The sequence below is a fragment of the Tamandua tetradactyla genome, chromosome Y, assembly GCF_023851605.1.
Source record: "Tamandua tetradactyla isolate mTamTet1 chromosome Y, mTamTet1.pri, whole genome shotgun sequence".
NCBI lineage: Eukaryota > Metazoa > Chordata > Mammalia > Pilosa > Myrmecophagidae > Tamandua > Tamandua tetradactyla.
Window position 1 is genome coordinate 14,807,520 of NC_135354.1, and position 20,070 is coordinate 14,827,589.

The window sequence follows — 20,070 nt, forward strand, 5'->3', positions numbered from 1 at the left end:
TTCATGTACTTTGGAGCTCCTTGATTGGGTGTATAGAAATTTATGAATGTTATTTTTTCTTGTGAATTGCCCCTTCTGTTAATAAATAATATCCTTCCTTGTCTTTTATGGCATTTTTACATTTATAGTCTATTTTTCTCGATGCCAGTATAGCTAACCCAGCTTTATTTGGTTATTACTAGTGTAGAATATCTCTTTCCATCCTTTAACTTTCAAGTCATTTGTATCTTTGAGTCTAAGATGAGTCCCTTGGCAACAGCATATAGATGGATCATATTTTTTGATCCACTCTGCCAATCTATGTCTTTTAAATCGGAAGTTTACTCTGCTAAAATTTAAAATTATTACTGTAAAGGTGGTTCTTGATGCAATCATCTTATCCTTTGGTTTCTATGTCAGATCTTTCTCTCACTGTTCTTATCTTTTAAGCTACCCTTACTAAGACTCTTTAATTCAGTGTGCTCCTCCAGAACTCTCTCATCTGTCTTTTCTTATTCAACTGACAGAACTTCTTTTAATATTTCTTGCAGGGCAGGTCTCTTATTAACAAATTCTTTCACAGATCTGTTAATCTGTGAAAACTCTAAAGTCTCTCTCACTTCTGAAAGACAGTTTTGCTGGATAAAGAATTCCTGACAGCGATTCCCTTCTTTCAGAATCCTGTGTCTATTGTGTCACTGCCTTCTTGCCTCCACAGTGTCCAATGATTAGTCAGTGCTTAATCTTATGGCTTCCCTTCTATGTGGAGACTTCACTTATTTCTTGCTGCTCTCAGGACTCTCTGCTCTTTGGTTTTAGACGGTCTGACTCAACTGTGTATTGGAGTGAGTCTATTTGGATTTATTCCATTTGAAGTTTGTTGAGTTTCTTTGATTTGCATAGTTTTGTCTTTTATAAGGGCTAGGGAAGTTTTCTCCAATTATCTCCTCAAATAATTGCCCTAGGCATTTACTTTTCTCTTTTTCTCTGGGACTAAAGGATTCTCATGTTTGTGTATTTCATGTTGTCAATCATTTCTCTGAGACCCAAAATAATTTAGTCTAATTTTTTCACCATTTATCTTTTCTACATTCAAATTCTTTTGCTCTGTTCTTCAGTTTGTTTATTTTTACTGCTTACTAAACTTTCTGTTGTGTCTCTAGCGTATTTTTAATTTTTCTTTTTTTTAAAAATTTTTTTTTATAATTAAAAAAAGAAAAGAAATTAACACAACATTTAGAAATCATTCCATTCTACACATGCACTCAGTAATTCTTAGTATCATCACATAGATGTATGATCATCGTTTCTTAGTACATTTGCATCGATTTAGGAAACGAACTAGCAAAACAGGAGAAAAAGATATAGAATGTTAATATAGAGAAGAGAATTAAAATAATAATACTAATAAAAAATATATATATATAAAAAGGAAAAAGAAAAAAAACAAAAACAAAAGATACAAACAAACAAACAAACAAAAAACTATATTTCAGGTGCAGCTTCATTCAGTGTTCCAACATAGTTACATTACAATTAGGTATTATTGTGCTGTCCATTTTTGAGTTTTTGTATCTAGTCCTGTTGCACAGCCTGTATCCCTTCAGCTCCAATTACCCATTATCTTACCCTGTTTCTAACTCCTGCTGGTCTCTGTTACCAATGATATATTCCAAGCTGATTCTCAAATGTTGGTTCACATCAGTGGGACCATACAGTATTTGTCCTTTAGTTTTTGGCTAGACTCACGCAACATAATATTCTCTAGGTCCATCCATGTTATTACATGCTTCATAAGTTTAGTATGTCTTAAAGCTGCATAATATTCCATCGTAGGTATACACCACAGTTTGTTTAGCCACTTGTCTGTTGATGGACATTTTGGCTGTTTCCATCTCTTTGCAATTGTGGATAATGCTGCTATAAACACTGGTGTGCAAATGTCCGTCTTTGTCTTTGCCCTTAAGTCCTTTGAGTAGATACCTAGCAGTGGTATTGCTGGGTCATAATCCATTCTGCCAGTCTATGTCTTTTGATTGGGGAATTCAGTCCATTACCTTTTAGTGTTATTACTGTTTGGATAATATTTTCCTCTACCATTTTGGCTTTTGTATTATATATATCATATCTGATTTTCCTTCTTTCTATGCTTTACTCCATACCTCTCTCTTTTGTCTTTTCGTATCTGACTCTAGTGCTCCCTTTAGTATTTCTTGCAGAGCTGGTCTCTTGGTCACAAATTCTCTCAGTGACTTTTTGTCTATAAATGTTTTAATTTCTCCTTCATTTTTGAAGGACAATTTTGCTGGATATAGGAGTCTTGGTTGGCAGTTTTTCTCTTTTAGTAATTTAAATATATCATCCCACTGTCTTCTAGCTTCCATGGTTTCTGCTGAGAAATCTGCACATGGTCTTATTGGGTTTCCCTTGTATGTGACAGATTGTTTTTCTCTTGCTGCTTTCAAGATCCTCTCTTTCTCTTTGACCTCTGACATTCTAACTAGTAAGTGTCTTGGAGAACACCTATTTGGGTCTGTTCTCTTTGGGGTGTGTTGCACTTCTTGGATCTGTAAATTGAGGTCTTTCATAAGAGTTGGGAAATTTTCAGTGATAATTTCTTCCATTAGTTTTTCTCCTCCTTTTCCCTTCTCTTCTCCTTCTGGGACACCCAGAACATGTGTATTTGTGCGCTTCATATTGTCATTCAGTTCCCTGATGCCCTGCTCATGTTTTTCCATTCTTTTCCCTATAGTTTCTGTTTCTTTTTGGAATTCAGATGTTCCATCCTCCAGTTCACTAATTGTAGCTTCTGTCTCTTTAAATCTACCATTGTAGGTATACATTGCTTTTTGCATTTTTTCTACTTTGTCCTTCACTCCCATAAGTTCTGTGATTTGTTTTTTCAGATTTTCTGTTTCTTCTTTTTGTTCAGCCCATGTCTTCTTCATGTCCTCCCTCAATTTATTGATTTGGTTTTTGAAGAGGTTTTTCCGTTTCTGTTCGTATATTCAGCATTAGTTGTCTCAGCTCCTGTATCTGATTTGAACTATTGGTTTGTTCCTTTGACTGGGCCATATCTTCAATTTTCCGAGCGTCATCCATTATTTTCTGCTGGTGTCTGGGCATTTGATCAGATTTCCCTGGGTGTGGGACCCGGGTGGTTGAAAGGTTTTTCTGTGAAATCTCTGGGCTCTGTTTTTCTTTTCCTGCCCAGTAGGTGGCGCTCGTGGCGCTTGTCTGTCTGCGGGTCCCACCAGTAAAAGATGCTGTGGCTCCTTAACTTGCCAATCCGAATCTCGCAGTCGGCCCGGGAAACTGCGCGTGGAGGGGGGTCGCCGGCCACCTCAGTTTGGTGGAGTGCCAGTCCAAATTGCCCAGCTGGCCCGAGACGCCAAGCGTGGTGGGAGGGCCCCGCTATCCAACCTTCCCAGTCAGATCGGGAAGGCACGTGTGTGGAAGGGACCCCGGTCGCCAGCCGCCCCGGCCCGGAAAAGCACGCACCCCTCGGGTTATCTCAGCGCAGTGGATTCTCCCTGCCCGTTCAGCCGTTCCAGAATGGGGTACGTTGTCTTTTTGGTCTCTATCGTGGCTCCGGGAGCTATTTCGTATTGTTTCTGTTTCTTTAGTTGCTGTTCTGGAGGAGAAACTAAGGCCCGCGTGTCTTACTAAGCCGCTGTCTTGTCCGAAAGTCTCCGCGTATTTTTAATTTGATGTACAGTATCCATTTCCATAAGATCTGCTATTCTTCTATTTATTCTTTCAAATTCTTCTTTATGCTCTTCTAGTGTCTTGTTGATATTCTTTATGTCTTTAGCCAAAATACCGAATTTATTTAGGAGATTTGTTTGAACGTCTTTGATTCAGTGTTCAAATTCTATGCTTCCTTCAGCTTTTTAATTCAGTTATTTGGCTTGTCAATACCTTCTTGCATCCTAATGTACTTCGTGATTTTTTTTGTTGTCGGTTTCTCTGTATTTGATTTTGTTGATATGCTTTTTTTGAAAGTTGATTTCCCTCATTCATTTAAGATGGAAGGTCTCCTTTGAAACAACTGGCTTGTCAATAATCCCCAGTTAACACAGGGTCTGGGCCTCAAACCAGGAGCGCAACTGTTTTCAGAGATCTTTTAGGGATTGGCTGGAAAAGCAGTTGACAGACTGCACTTTCCCCATCTTCCTAACAAACGGTACTCTCCAGCCACCACTTCCCAACAACCCCCACTCCCCAGCTGTAGTGGCCTTCTGGGCCAAGACCCAACCAGATAACAAGGCTTCAGTTTTATGTGTATCTCGGCTGAGACCTAGTCTATGGGCATAACACGTGTGGTGATTCCCAAGCTCCTGCACGGAAAGGCCTCAGGCAGTGGGACTGAGGTTAAACTTCCCCAGTGAACAGCTGGCCCAGGAGTGCTCTGCTTTTTACCAGCCAGCAAGACCTGGGTTTGTTGTAGGGCACTGCTTTGACAATTGGCTTATCCACATTCCTCAGCCAAAATAGGGCCAGGTTCCTAGCATGATGTGTAGACCAGCTCCACTAGGCCTAAGACAAGGTCTGGAGAGGCTCTAAAAAGCCCTACAATTTCCACCCTGCCAGTAGGTGTCACTATTTGGGGACTTAATCATCCTCAGAAGGGTTTGCCACCTGGAGCCCAGATACTGTCTAACCAAGTGAGACTGAAGCTGTGAGGTTTCTGGGACCACACTTTGTCAGCCAAAATCTGGCTCAATGTAGGGCTTTCTCCCCCACTTTGCTTGTGCCAGAGGATTCTCCAAGCTGCCACACTCTGCAGCAATACCCTAAGCAAACATCAGGCCTCCTGCTATTTCCCTCAAGGACGAGGATGGGCAACAGGACCCACAGCTGTAAATACCCTCTCAGTCATTTTCTCAGACTCTTCATCTCACACTGTGTCTTGAAGCATCCTTCTCTGTTCCTGGGTCCCCAAACAATTGATTTGGGAATGTTCAACCTGGCTTCTGTTGCTTTTCAAGAATATTTTATGGATCCCTTCCTAGTCTCCCACAGTGAAAAATCCTCCTCCCTGCACTTTAGTATTCTGTACCCCCAAACCACCCCATGCTCCTGTGACTAGGTCCTGTTATGGGTCTCTGTGGGCTTAAGTCTCTGTCTTATATAAGTGGGAATCTGCCTTATAGCTGTAAGAGATTTTACAGTGTCCCCTGCAGGAGGAGGGAGAGATCCCAACTGTTGCCTCTGTGCACTTTTCAGGACGTGTCAGACTGAGCGAGTGGGAAACGAGGACTGGCTGGTCTGGGATGGCAATTTCCTACCCCATACTTTTCTTTGGTCATTTCAGTGCTTGTGGGATCCTCCTCCAGTCTATATCTTCCTGCAGAGTTCTGAACAAGTGAGAGTTAACTTTTTTTTCCACTGAATATCTGGGGAGAGATTTTCAGTGGCTGTTTACATCGCTATATTGATGAGGTCACCCATGGATGGTATTTCAAGGGCTTCTTAGGTATGTTTATTTATGTCTTTTGCTAGATTTTAGGAAACTTTTAACCATTACTTTTTCAAATAATTTTTTTGCCCCTGTTTTCTTTCTGCTACTTCTGCTGTATCAAACACAATTCCTATGTTTGATGTCCTCCCAGGGGTTTTTCAAGCTTTTGTTTTTTCAACACTACATATGTATTTATATATATAATAATTGTACATGTATCTATGTAAATATGGCTGACACAGTTGAGGAAACTGTACAAAGATGTCCAGCACTTTATTTTACCCTTCCCACATGGAGTTTAGACTAAGGAAGACAGCATGAGGAAATGGAGCAAGAAACACAAAAATTATATACAATTACAAGTGACAGTCAAGGAGTTTGGGGGCTAGGGGAGTCCAGAGATCCTCCTCTTTCCAGACCTTCCTTTCCAACTTTTTCCTAAACAATCTACATGACAGCCTGAAAGCCTGAATGGCTAGTCAGAAGAGAAGTGTATACACATACCCACTCCCCACACATGCACGTCAGCAAGTCCACAAGTTATCCTTACCAGGCTAAATTTCTGCTGTGTTAACAATTTGTGAGGTGAGAGAGCAGGAAAGGATTAAAGAATCTCGCTCTCTTAAACAGCTAGTTCTCACCCTGGTCCTTTCTGTGATAACTAGCAGTTTGCATTAAGTAAGATTCAGGCCAAGCTGGTGACATCCAAATAGAAGACTATCTACCCCCAATCCCTTTCCTTCACCTGTTCAACAATCAGCACTGCCTTCTCTCTTCATTGCCCAGAAGCTGGGTTACTGAGTTCTAGAAAGGCAGAGATTTCTTAGTCTGCCTTCCCTTTCTCCCTCTCCACCTTACCCAGCTTCCTCTAAGGTGAATCATCTCTTAGGAACAGGTTACTCCAGCTCTGCAGTAGTACTAAGCCCTGGGGCCTGCTCAATTCATCCTTTTCTTCCTTTCTCCCTAACAACACACCTGCATCTGATAACATCTGAAATGTGCGGCTCCAAATGTGCACGACTAAGCACACTTCCTCAGGACCTCAGCTCTGCTACCAGAGCAGTTTAGCAGCCAAGGCCCAGATGTAGCCAGGAAAGAGGGCAGGTGGCAGAGGCAAGAAACTTCCATGGCTAGTTTCTTAACTTCCATGGCTAGTTTCTTAGGAGTTTTCTCCCCTGATCCTCAAGCCTATAATATGTTTGGAATCCTCTTGTCTAAGTTCAAAACTCTCAAAACTCAACTTCCTCTCTCCATGCAGCACTCACATGGTTCCCCTCTGCTACTTTCTCAGAAGAGGCTTGCCTGTGGGTTCTGCCTCATTTTTAGGTTTAAAATAAATAGCGCAGAGTCTGTCAGCTGTTAGTCACAGGAATTTAGAATCAGAATCAAACTTACATATATTGAATTCTGTTTTACAGATAGAAATGTATGGCTCTCAAGCCCTTTTAACTTTTATCTATTCTTTTTTCTTTAGATTCTGTGAGTCAACTGATTTCAAATATCTTATTTTCCAGTTCACTGAGTCTCTCTTATGCCAACTCCAATGTGCTGCCGCTCCACTGTAGAAAACGTTTAAGTTTTGATTGATGTGGTCTTTCAGCTCTTTATCATAATCCTACATTGTTACTAATATTCTTTGGATTCATGCATTGTTTCCTTGATTTCTTTCAGTTCTTTGTTCATGTTTTTCTCTAGTTTTTAAAGTGTAACAAACAAATATGTATGCTTATCCGTACAGGCAGCTTAGAAAATAGCTTGAGGCAAAAGCAAAGAGTCCTTAACAGATTTTTTTCACATTCATCTTGTCCTGGAACCAAGAATTTTGATTTTGATGGATAAAAATGTCCTGTTTTGTCAAACAAACAAACAAACAAACAAACAGTGCTTTCTCATGGTTCTGAAGGAGAGCTTTGCAAGCTGCCTCCAGGCTCAGGGTTAAGTTCCAGGAGGATAAGCATGTATGTTGGCTCATTTACTCAGGAAACCCCCAGATCTATCTATCACACAACCTAATATGTGTTGAGCATCTCACTGTGTCATCTTGATTCTGTCCATGTGGAATTCTTCAAATGCCCTTAATCTGCATTTGTACAACTGTTCTGTTAATTTCATTTTCTGGGAAACTTTTTATGAACTCCCCCCACCCTTTTATTTATTTATTTTTAAAATTACATTTATTATATTTTTAAAATGCCAAAAAACACCAAACAAACACAAGCATTTGATCATTCCATTCCACAAATAAAATCAGTAATTCACAAAATCATCACACAGTTGCATATGCATCATCACGATCATTTCTCGGAACATTTGCATCTATTCAGAAAAATAAATAAAAAGAAAACAGAAAAAATTCTTCCATTCCATACCCAGCCCCCCCCTCCTCACTGATCACCAGCATTTCACTCCAAATATATTTTAATATTTGTTTCCCCTATTATTCATCTTTATTCCATATGTTCTCCTGGTCTGTTGATAAGGTAGATAAAAGGAGCATCAGACACAAGGTTCTCACAATCACACAGTCACATCGTGAAAGCTATATCACTACACAACAATCTTCAAGAAACATGGCTACTGGAACACAACTCTCCATTTTCAGGCTGTTCTCTCCAGCTTCTCCACTGCATCTTGACTAACAAGGTGATATCTATTTAATGCGTTAGAATAACATCCAGGATAACCTCTCGACTCTGTTTGAAATCTCCCAGCCATTGACACTTATTTTGTCTCATTTCATTCCTCCCCCTCCTGGTTGAAAAGGGTTTCCCAATCCCCCAGTGCTGAGTCTCAGCTCCTTCCAGGATTTTCTCAATTCCTTGACAGCTCACTCCAGAACCTCCGTCCCATGCTGCCAGGAAGGTCCACACCCCCGGGAGTCATGTCCCACGTAGACAGGGGGAGAGTGGTGAATTTGCCTGTTGTATTGGCTGAAGAGAGAGGCCACATCTGAACAACAAAAGAGGTTATCCTGAGGATGACTCTTAGGCCTCATTTTAAGTAGGCTTGACCTATCCTTTGTGGGGGTAAGTTTCATATGAACAAACCCCAAGATTGGGGCCTCAGTCTATACCTTTGATTATCCGCACTGCTTGTGAGAATATCAAGAATTCAACTTGGGGAGGTTGAATTTTCCCTGTTTCTCACCATTCCCCAAAGGGGACTTTGCAAATACTTTTTTATTCACCGTTCAAATCACTCTGGGATTTACTGGGGCATCACTCTGGACAAAACAACAAAATCTCATATCCTACTCAAGGTTCCATGTCCTTATGGCATTCAATTAGGCTGTCTACATAAGTTATATTAGGAAATGCACTAGTGAGAATATAAATTTTGTACCAAATAAACATTTTTTGCTTTAGTCTCACACATAAATTAAAATTTTAAAATATTAATTACCATCCATTTTCAGCACCCTGCAGTAATGACATTCCTTTGTTCTTCGTCATGAAAAAAACATTTTTTAAATTTGTACATTTAGTCACTATCATTATACACTCTAGGCATTCCTAGTTTTTATCTTCTCAGTCTTTATCATCTATTTTTCCTCCTGATTTCATTTGTGTCCACAGCCCTCCTCCCTCTATCATTCTCATGTTCAGCTTCATTCAGTATTAACAAAATTGTATTACAGTTAGGTAGTATTGTGCTGTCCATTTCCGAACATTTTACATCCAGTCCTGTTGCACAATCTGAATCCCTTCAGCTCCAATTACCCAATATCTTACCCTAGTTCTATCTCCTGATCGTCTCTGTTACCAATGAAATTCTCTAAGTTTATTCACAAATGTCAGTACATACCAGTGAGACCATACAGACTCACTGTACAGTATTTGTCCTTTTGTTTCTGGCTAATCTCACTCAGCATAATATTCTCAAGGTCCATCCATGTTGTTATGTACTTCATAACTTTATTCAGTCTTACAGCTGTATAAATATTCCATTGTATGTACATACAACAGTTTGTTTAGCCATTCTTCTTTTAACGGACAGTATGGCTGTTTCCATCTTTGCAGTTGTAATTAATGCTGCTATAAACATGGCTGTGCAACTGTCCATTTGTGTCCTTGCCCTCATGTCCTCTGAGTAGATACCTAGCAATGGTACTGCCGGGTCATATGGCAACTCTATATATAGCTTTTTGAGGAATCGCCAAACTGCCTTTCACAGCAGTTGTACCATTTGACATTCCCACCAAAAGTGGATAAATGTGCCTCTTTTTCCACATCCTCTCCAGAACTTGTCATTTTCTGTTTTATTGATAATGGTCTTCCTGGTCAGTGTGAGATGATATCTCATTGTGGTTTTGATTTGCATTTCTCTATTAACCATGGAAGCTGAACATCTCTTCATGCGCCTTTTGGCCATTTGTATTTCTTCTTCTGAAAAGTGTCTGTTCAAGTCTTTTGCCCATTTTGTAATTGGGTTGGCTATCTTTCTGTTGTTCACTTGAACAACCTCTCTAGATATTCTGGATACTACACCTTTATCAGATATATCGTTTCCAAATATTATCTCCCATTGTGTAGGCTGCCTTTTAACTTTCTTGACAAAGTTCTTGGATGTGCAAAAGTGTTTAAGTTTGAGGCGTTCCCACTTCTTTCTTTCTTCAGTGCTCTTGCTTTGGGTGCAAGGTCTATAAAGTATAAGACTTATAAGATATTTCCCCACATTTTCTTCTAACAGTTTTATGGTCTTAGACCTAATGTTTAGGTCTTTGATCCATTTCGAGTTACCTTTTGTATAGCGTGTGAGATATGGGTCCTCTTTCATTCTTTTGCATATGGATATACAGTTCTGTAGGCACCATTTATTGAGGAGACTGTTCTGTCCCAGGTGGGTTGGCTTGACTGCCTTATCAAAGATCAATTGTCCACAGATGAGAGGGTCTATATCTGAACATGCTATTCTATTCCATTGGTCAGTATATCTATCTTTTTGCCAGTACCATGCTGTTTTGACCACTGTAGCTTCATAATATGCCTTAAAGTCAGGTAGTGTGAGACCTCTGAACTTCATTTTTTTCCTCAGGATACTTTTAGCTGTTTGGGGTACCCCGTCCTTCCAGATAAATTTGGTCATTGGTTTTTCTGTTTCTGAAAAGTAAGTTTTTGGGATTTTAATTGGCATTGAATTGAATCTGTAGATCAATTTAGGTAGAACTGACATCTTAACTAAATTTAGTCTTCCAATCCATGAACATGGTATGCCCTTCCATCTATTTAGGTCTTCTGTGGTTTCTTTAAAAAATTTCTTGTAGTTTTCTTTGTATAGGTCTTTGGTCTCTTCAGTTAAATTTATTCCTAAATATTTTATTCTTTTGGTTGCAACTGTAAATGGAATTCTTTTCTTGATTTCCCCCTCAGATTATTCGTTACTAGTGTATAGAAACACCGCAGATTTTTGAGTGTTGATCTTGGAACCTGCCAAATTGCTATACTCATTTATTAGCTCTAGTGTTCTGCTGTGGATTTTTCAGGATTTTCGATATATAGTATCATATCATCTGCAAACAGTGAGAGTTTTACTTCTTCCTTTTCAATTTTGATGCCTTATATTTCTTTTTCTTGTCTAATTGCTCTGGCTAGAACTTCCAACACAATGTTGAATATTAGTGGTGATTGTGGACATCCTTGTCTTGTTCCTGATCTTTGGGGGAATGTTTTCAGTTTTCCCCATTGAGGATGATGTTAGCTGTGGGTTTTTCATATATTCCCTTTATCATGTTGAGGAAGTTCCCTTCTATTCCTATCCTTTGAAGTGCTTTCAACAGGAAAGGATGTTGAATTTTGTCAAATTCCTTTTCTGCATCAATCAAGATGATCATGTGTTTTTCTGCTTTGATTTGTTGATATGGTGCATTACATTAATTGATTTTCTTATGTTGAACCATCCTTGCATACACCTGGGATGAATCCTACTTGGTCATGATGTATAATTCTTTTAATGTGTTGCTGGGTTCGATTTGCTAGAATTTTGTTGAGGATTTTTGCATCTATATTCATTAGAGAGATTGGTCTGCATTTTCTTTTCCTATAATATCTTTGTCTGGCTTTGGTATGAGGGTGATGTGGACTTTGTAGAATGAGTTAGGTAGCCCTCCATCTTCTTCAATATTTTTGAAGAGTTTTAGCAGGATTGGTACTAATTCCTTCCGGAATGTTTGGTAGAATTCACCTGTGAAGCCATCTGGACCTGGACTTTTTATTTCTGGGGAGCTTCTTAATGACTGATTGAATTTCTTCACTTGTTTTTGGTTTCTTGAGGTCGTCTATTTCTTCTCGAGTCAAAGTGGGTTCTTCAAGCCTTTCTAGAAAGTTGTCCATTTCATCTACATTGTCATGTTTATTAGCATAAAGTTGTTCATAGTATCCTATCATTACTTCCTTTATTTATGTGGGGTCAGTGGTTATGTCTCCTCCTCCATTTCTGATCATATTTATTTACATCCTCTCTCTTCTTCTTTTTGTCAATCTTCCCAAGGGTCCATCAATCTCAGTATTTTCTCATAGAACCAGCTTCTGGTTTTGTTGATTTTCTCAATTGCTTTCATGTTCTCAATTTCTGCTCTAGATCTTCCTTATTTCTTTCCTTTTGCTTGCTTTGGGGTTCGTTTGCTATTCTTTCTCTACTACTTCCAACTGGACAGTTAATTCCTTGATTTTTGCCCTTTCTTCTTTTTTGATATAGGCATTTAGGGAAATAAATTTTCCTCTCAGCACTGCCTTGCTGCATCCCATAAGTTTTGATATGTTGTGTTTTCATTTTCATTTGCCTCAAGGCATTTGCGAATTTCTCTTGCAATTTCTTCCTTGACCCCACTGGTGGTTTAAGAGTGTGTTGTTGAGCCTCCACCTATTTGTGAATTTTCCAGCACTCTGCCTATTATTGATTCCCAACTTCATTTCTTTATGATCTGAGAAAGTGTTTTGTATGATTTCAATCTTTCTAAATTTATTGAGACTTGCTTTGTAACCCAGCATATGGTCTATCCTTGAGAATGATCCATGGGCACTTGAGAAAAAGGTGTATCCTGCTGTTGTGGGGTATAATGTTCTATAAATGTCTGTTACGTCTAGCTCATTGATTGTATTATTTAAATTCTCTGTCTCTTTATTGACCCTCTGTCTAGATGTTCTGTCCATTGATGAGAATGTGGAATTGAAGTCTCTAACTATTATGGTACATGTGTCTATTTCTCTTTTCAGTATTTGCCTCATGTATTTTGGAGCATTCTAGCTCAGTGCATAGAAATTTGTGATATGCTATGTCTTCGTGTCGAATTGTTCCTTTTATTAATACAGAGTGTCCTTCTTTGTCTCTTTTAACTGTTTTACATTTGAAATCTAATCAGTTGGATATTAGTATGGATACTCCTGCTCTTTTATTCTTGTTATTTGCATGGAATATGTTTTCCCAACCTTTCACTTTCAACCTACGTTTAACCTTGGGTCTAAGATGTGTTTCCTGTAGACAGCATATAGATGGGTCCTGTTTTTTAATCCATTCTGCCAGTCTATGTCTTTTGATTGGAGAGTTTAATCCATTAACATTTAGTGTTGTTACTGTACGGGTAGTACTTTCTTCTACCATTTTGCCTTTTGGATTTTATGTGTCATATCAAACTTTTCTTCTTTTTACCTTACCCGATAGTCTTCCTTTCTACACTCTTCTCCACTCCTCTTTCTCCTGTCTTTCATATCTGCCTCTAGTGCTCCCTTTAGTATTTCTCGCAGAGCTGGTCCATTGGTCACAAATTTTCTCAGTGATTTTTTTTGTCTGAAAATATTTTAATTTCTCCCTCATTTTGAAGGAGAATTTTGCTGGATATAGAATTCTTGGTTGGCAGTTTTTCTCTTTTAGTAATTTAAATTGATCATCCCTGTCTTCTTGCCTCCATGGTTCTGCTGAAATATCTACATATAGTTTTATTGGCCTTCCCTTGTATGCGATAGATTCTTTTTCTCTTGCATCTCAAGATTCTCTCTTTCTCCTTGACTTCTGACATTCTGCTTAGTAAGTGTCTTGGAGTATGTCTATTTGGATCTTTTCTCTGTAGGGTACGCTGTACTTCTTGGATCTGCAATTTTAAGGCCATCTTAAGAGTTGGGAAATTTTCAGTGATAATTTCCTCCATTAGTTTTTCCTCTCCTTCTGGGACACCCACAACACGTATATTCATGTGCTTCATATTGTCATTCAATTCCCTGAGTCCCTGCTCATATTTTTCCATTATTTTCCCTGTATTTTTCTTATGCTTGTCGTATTTCCAACCTTCCATCCTCCAGTTCACTAATCCTGTCTTCTGCCTCTCGAAATCTAACACTGCAGGTTTCCATTGTTTTTTTCCATCTCTTCAACTGTGCCTTTCATTCCCATAAATTCTGTGATTTGTTTTTTCAGACTTTCAATTTCTTCTTTTTGTTCACTTCTTGCCTTCTTTGTATACTCCCTCAATTCATTTATTTGACTTTTGATGAGGATTTCCACGTCTGTTCATACATTCTGAATTAATTGCTTCAAGTTCTGTATCTCATTTGAATTGCTGGTTTGGTCCTTTGACTGGGCCTTAGCTTCAATCTTCCTAGTGTGATCTGTTATTCTTTGCTGGTGTCTAGGCATTTAATTACCTTAATTAGTTTAATCTGGAGAATGTTTTCACTTCTTTTACCTAGGGTTTTCTTGTTAGATGAATTTTTTGTCTGTCTGTTCTCTGACATGCCATTCAGCTTTTTCTAGACCCCCAGCTCAGGTTTTGTTTATCAGGGAATTTTTCAGTTCTTGTTTCTTGTCCTGCCTCCATGGTGCTCCCCCCACCCCTTGGGAAGGTCTACTTAGGTATTATAGACCCCAGCTGGATTTTCCCAGACCAAACAGGCCTCTTGTCAGGGGGATAAAGAGTCACCTGCGTCAGTTTTCCCTGAGGGTAAGACCCAGCAGGTTGATAGATTTTCCTGTGAAGTCTCTGGGCTCTGTTTTTCTTATCCTGCCCAGTATGTGGTGCTTGTCTGTCTTCCTGCAGGTCAGCATAAGATGATGTGGTACCTTTAACATGCATAGCATGGGGAATTTCACGGTTCTGGAGGGGTTCGCAGCCGGTCCAGCTGGTCCAGACTGGAATACGCTGTGTGTCCGGTCACTGACATAGCCCCAGGAGTTCTTCTGTACTGTTTCTGGTTATTTAGAAGCTGTTCTAGGGGACGAACTAAATCCCACACCTTGCTAAGCCACCATCTTGCCCGTCACCCCCCCAACACACACACACATTTTTATCATCAGATTCTAGTATAAGACCTTAGTTAGTATCTCTCAAGACTATACCAGTTTCCAGCTGATCTCATTTTCCACCTTCTTAAAGTATCAACCACCATATTCTGCCCCCTTAGAGAATTTGACCTCTATTTCCCAGCCAGATTGAACAGTTTATCCTTTTCCAAATACACCAGTCATTTCCCTATCACCATTCTATTCCTGGTATCTGGTAATGATCTATAAACCACCAAATCTTGCCATTTTCTGGACTGTTAAAATATACACATTTCTCAAAGAAGGTTAATATTTCTGTGAATTCTCATGCCAATGCAAGATGAAAAATAGTGTTTCCATAACTGATTGTATATGCCCAGCTTCATTTTCATCATAGTTGCATGTCCACCCATTGTTAACAATTTGTCCCCTCCATATAGAGTATGAGTTCCTCCACAGTAGGCACTGCATCTTTATTTCTGCACTTGCAAGAGAAAATCAACAAATACAGCATGAAAAACTAAAAGTGACACTGAACAGCCTGGAGCTACAGTAATTATGGTTTACTGACATCTGTGTACTCATGGATTGTTTCTAACTTAGTATCTTAGACTGAGATGGCTGTCACTTGATAAATTCATACATGATGAATGGCTGAGTACTAGATACTTCTGGGTTAATAAATAGTAGTGAAATACTTTACTATTGAAATGAAATGGTAAACTGTATTTTAAAGGCAGGTACACCATAATTTAAAAACATAAATAATAAAGAATCTAAGACAAAACAGCAGTCATTAAGAGCAGTTACTTACCTCACAAATGATACAGTAATGAGCTGCTTCATCTTTTGTTCGCCCATGCCATATAATCTCTTTCCCTGCGGCAATAAGAGCTTCCCTCAATGTCTGGCACTGCTTGAGAATTTTCAGAAGGCAATACCTATTGTAGAGGTGAAATTATTTTATGATAACAGTAGTTGCTAAATATTCCTAGTGTAAAGATAAATCAGTTAGAAGTTCGTCTAAGAGTCATGGTTCTAATGATGGGTACTGATATGACAATTTTTCTTTTTGGCGGTTTCTAAGACACGGCAGTCTAAAAATGATGGCATTAATAAATGTTTACGTTAAAGACAATTTTTAATATAAAAGAACAACTATCTTAACAAATTTACCCCTTATTTAATGAACAATTTTCATTTTGGCTCTGAGTAGGACAACCAAAGTAGCGAGACAACCTCTTAAGAATCACTCTCTTCATCTCTGAAATAAAAGATCTGAATTCAGGGCAGAACTATTATGATTCCAGTCAGATAAGAAGGAAAACTATCTAGGTACTCAAAAATGTTATTATTAATATAAATTGACTTTGGAGCATAAGAGAGAATAAGCAGAAATTTATTAATCCATTTTGTGACTTCAGGATTCAAAATTAGTTTTAATTATGAGTCAAAGGAAAACAAACACATCTATTCAATTTTATTTTGAGGACAGTAAAACAGAATTCTTCAGATAGTAAAAGTCTTTTCCTATAAACACATACTATTGATGTCAACAATATAGTAAATTCTCACAGTTGGTGCTAATTTTCATATAATTTTCTACCACTGCTCAGAACTGTGTGCCAAAGTTCTTGTGTATTTAAGTGCCTCAGTTTTCCCCAAAGGAAAAATCGGACTCAGTGATACGTAAGGCAGAAAACAGCACTAACATTCTCACAATAAAACTATCCTAAATCCAGGAAAAATGCCTAAAGTTGAGCGTTTGTGAAAAATGTAATCTCTTGGAATCAGAACCAAACTAACTTGGAATTCTTTGATCCACTGTACTCCAATGTATATAAAATTAGTGTTAATTCATATGATTAAACACAACCCAATATTTGAAGTAACTGGGATCATATTATCAAAATCATCTTCTTTAAGTATTTGCTTATTGTATTCCTTTCACATCAGAATATAAGCATATAAGCTTTATGGGAGCAGGGGCTTATTCACTATAAATACTTTGTAACTACTTTTAGGGCTGTACCTGGCAAAATAAGTGCTATATAAAATAAAAATACTTTATTATTAAGTAAGTAAATTTCACAATTTAAGTAATAGTATGTTTAGTTTCTCTTAATTTATGTTGTTAGTTGTCAAACCATTTAAAAAAAAATCAAAATCCATATAAATGAGCCCAGGAGAAAATGACTTTTAAGAATTTATTCCCCCCAAACCTATTTAAAATTATTTAACAAACACAAACCAAAAGACAATATCACTTTCAGTTTCTCCTTAGCAATTTTTAGCATTTACTTAGAAACTAAGCATGCTTTAATTCTAAATTTAGATTTTAAAGCAAGGAAAGTTTTGTGATACATGTGTGTGTGAAAATGAAAGAGTTAACAGAGGAGACAGCAAATAAAAATTCAATTCATGAGAAAATTAGGGGGAATAAAACACACGATATTTTTAACATTTGATGTCCTTCCTCCTATCCCTGTCCTAAGATGATTTTTGAGCTCTGGGTGCAGAAATCTTACTGCAAAGTTTTATAGCAGTTCTTCAAAAATAAGCTTTTTTTTTTCAATCGAAGGAAAATAATGCCTAAGACATTGCAAATGCCTCACTAATTCTGCAAGCTCAATGATACTTCATGTGAGAAAATAAAGAATTCATAAGAGCTAGGGTTCTTGAGGGTTTAGTATCAGACCACAAAAAAACCCGCTATCAAGTATTTATATATTATGCCACTTAGGTCTCATTATAACCGTTCAAAAGACATTGTTATCCATGCCTATTTTACAAAGAGGGAACACCTAAAAGGCAAAACTGTGCCTAGTATAGCAAAGATAAATATTTAAGTGTTAATGCAAAAACAAATAACATCAAGCTTCCTCTTGCTATTTTCTCTTGTACTCCCACTTTTACATAGAAATCTCACTAGCTCTCTACCCTCTCTTTCTCTCTTTTAAAGATAAAATACATCTTTTTCAATTTTTAGGTTTGAAAAATTTCAAAATAAGTTGGGAAGAAAGTAGCCAAAGTTTTCTGTAATATATCTCAAACTGGTATGAGAAATATATATATGAGTTAATGACAAATTTAGAAGTAGTATATATTATTACGGAAAAAAAAAAGATTTTTCAAAAGATTAGTTGAGGCCAAGATGGAGGCGTAATGAGGTGTAGGATTTAGTTCCTCCTCTGGAGCAGCTAATAAATAGCCAGAACAGTACAGAACAACTGCGGGGGCCACGTCAGTGACCGGATACACAGCTTACAACAGTCTGGACCAGCTGGACCGGCTGTGAGCCCCCACAGAACTGTGAGTTCCCCAAGCCGTGGCGGCTGGTGCCCCTCCCCCACAGGCTACTTCCCAGAGGGGAAAGGAAAGAGACTTTACCTGCAGCAGGGGCTGAGCCCAACCAAACTTCCATTAACAAATTCTGACTACTATAAACAGGCCCCTAGCTCAGTTGAACCTTGAGTAAAAGCAGAGGTAGCTGGTTTTTGCACCCATGCAGCGTGGGCAGGGCTGATGGAAAAAGAAAAAAAAACAACAACAGGTTTTTTGGTATTTGAAAAGTTCTGGGCCCTGAAGGAAAGAAGGGGGCACACAGCACCTGGAGATACACAAAGCAATGAATCAACTTAAGCTCTTGATTGTCAAACCCGAGGAACAGGGGTCCTGTTCTGAAAAGGATTTTTCTCTTTTGTTTTGTTGGCTGTGTTTCTATGGCTTGACTGCTCTTTGGATACAACTGCAAGGCTTCTCAGGCTCCACTGCCCCACGCATAGACAGAATTAAACTTTTCTGAGTGTTTGTCTGGAACCTGTGCCTTCCCCAGGAGAGAGGTGGTACCCAGCTCAGGTGGAATCCCTTCCTCAAGGAGTTCAGACCTCATGGTCTGGAATAGTGAAGCACTTTAAACCAGAATACAATCTCTCCTCTATCTACACAATACCCCCAGCAGGGAGAGTCTGTTGAAGTTAAAGGTACTGCATCACCTTATGCTGGTAGGACCTGCAGGTAGATGCGCGGCACATACTGGGGAAGACAGGACAAAAGGAGAGTGCAGAGACTTCACAGGAAACACTTTCAATCTGATGGGTCTCACCCTCAGGGAAAACTGATGCAGGTGACTCTTTCCTCCTGATAGGAGGTCAGTTTGGTCTGGGAAAATTGGCTGGGGTCTGTAATACCTAAGTATTATATGAGTTAATGACAAATTTAGACGTAGTATATATTATTATGGAAAAAAAAAGATTTTCAAAAGAGGAGTTGAGGTCAAGATGGAGGCGTAATGAGGTGTAGGATTTAGGAGGAAAAAGGCACCATAGAGCAGGGCAAGAAACAAGAAAACAAGAAATGAAAATTTCTGATAGGTTAAACACAACCTAAGGTGGATGTCCAGAATAAGCTGAACTGAATGTCAAAGAGCAGACAGAAAACAAAGTCATCTAGCAAGAAAATTCTACGTTAAAAAAAGTGAAGACAATCTTCAGAATAAACTAATTAAGGTAAATAAATGCCTAGCTGCCAGCGAAAAATAACACATCATGCTAGAAAAATTGAAGATATGGCCCAGTCAAGGGATCAAACCAACAACTCAGATGAGATATAGGAGGTGGAACAATTATTTCAGAATGTTCAAACACATGTGGAAAATCTCTTAAAAAGTCAAATCAGTGAACCGAGGGAGGATATAAAGAAGGCCAGGAATAAACAAAAAGAAGAAATTGAAAGTCTGAAAAAACAAATCACAGAATTTATGCCAATGAAAGGCACAGTAGAAGACATGAAAAAACAATGGAAACCTACAATGTTAGAATGTTGGTGTTCGTATGTCCTTCTGTTTAATAAATCAAATACTTACATACATACATACACACATACATAAATATTTTTAAAAATTAGGAATCAAAGGAAACTTCTTCTAAATGACAAAAGACATATATGAAAAACCCAAGCTAGCATTACACTCAATGATGAGAGACTAATAGATTTCACTTTAAAACTGAGAACAAGACAAAGAATTCACTGTCACCACTGCTATTCAACACGCTGCTAGAAGGTCTCCGTAGAGCAATTAGTCAAGAAAAAAAAAATTAAAAGTCATCCAAATTGGAAAGGAAAACCCAAAACTCTCACTGTTGGGCGGGCCACGGTGGCTCAGCAGGTAAGAATGCTTGCCTGCCATGCCAGAGGACCCGGGTTTGATTCCCGGTGCCTGCCCATGTTAAAAACAAAAACAAAACTCTCACTGTTTGCAGGTGACATGATCTTTATTTAGAAAATATAGAAAACACAACAGCAAAGTTACTTGAGCTACTAAGTGAGTTCGGCATAGTGACGTGAAACAAAGTGGGATGATACGTACAACTTAATGG

The 20,070-nt window shown here is 38.4% G+C and overlaps 1 protein-coding gene across 19 annotated transcripts in view; it reads right to left on the reverse strand.

Annotated features, from left to right (window-relative positions):
* The window catches only part of LOC143672566 (lysine-specific demethylase 6A-like), a 403,500-nt gene that overhangs the window by 13,894 nt on the left and 369,536 nt on the right, over positions 1-20,070 (reverse strand). For all 19 annotated transcript variants that reach the window (XM_077147154.1, XM_077147158.1, XM_077147155.1 and 16 more), the window contains one exon: positions 15,507-15,633. In XM_077147154.1, coding sequence (XP_077003269.1) covers positions 15,507-15,633 — 127 coding nt within the window. The remainder of the gene's footprint in view (positions 1-15,506; positions 15,634-20,070) is intronic.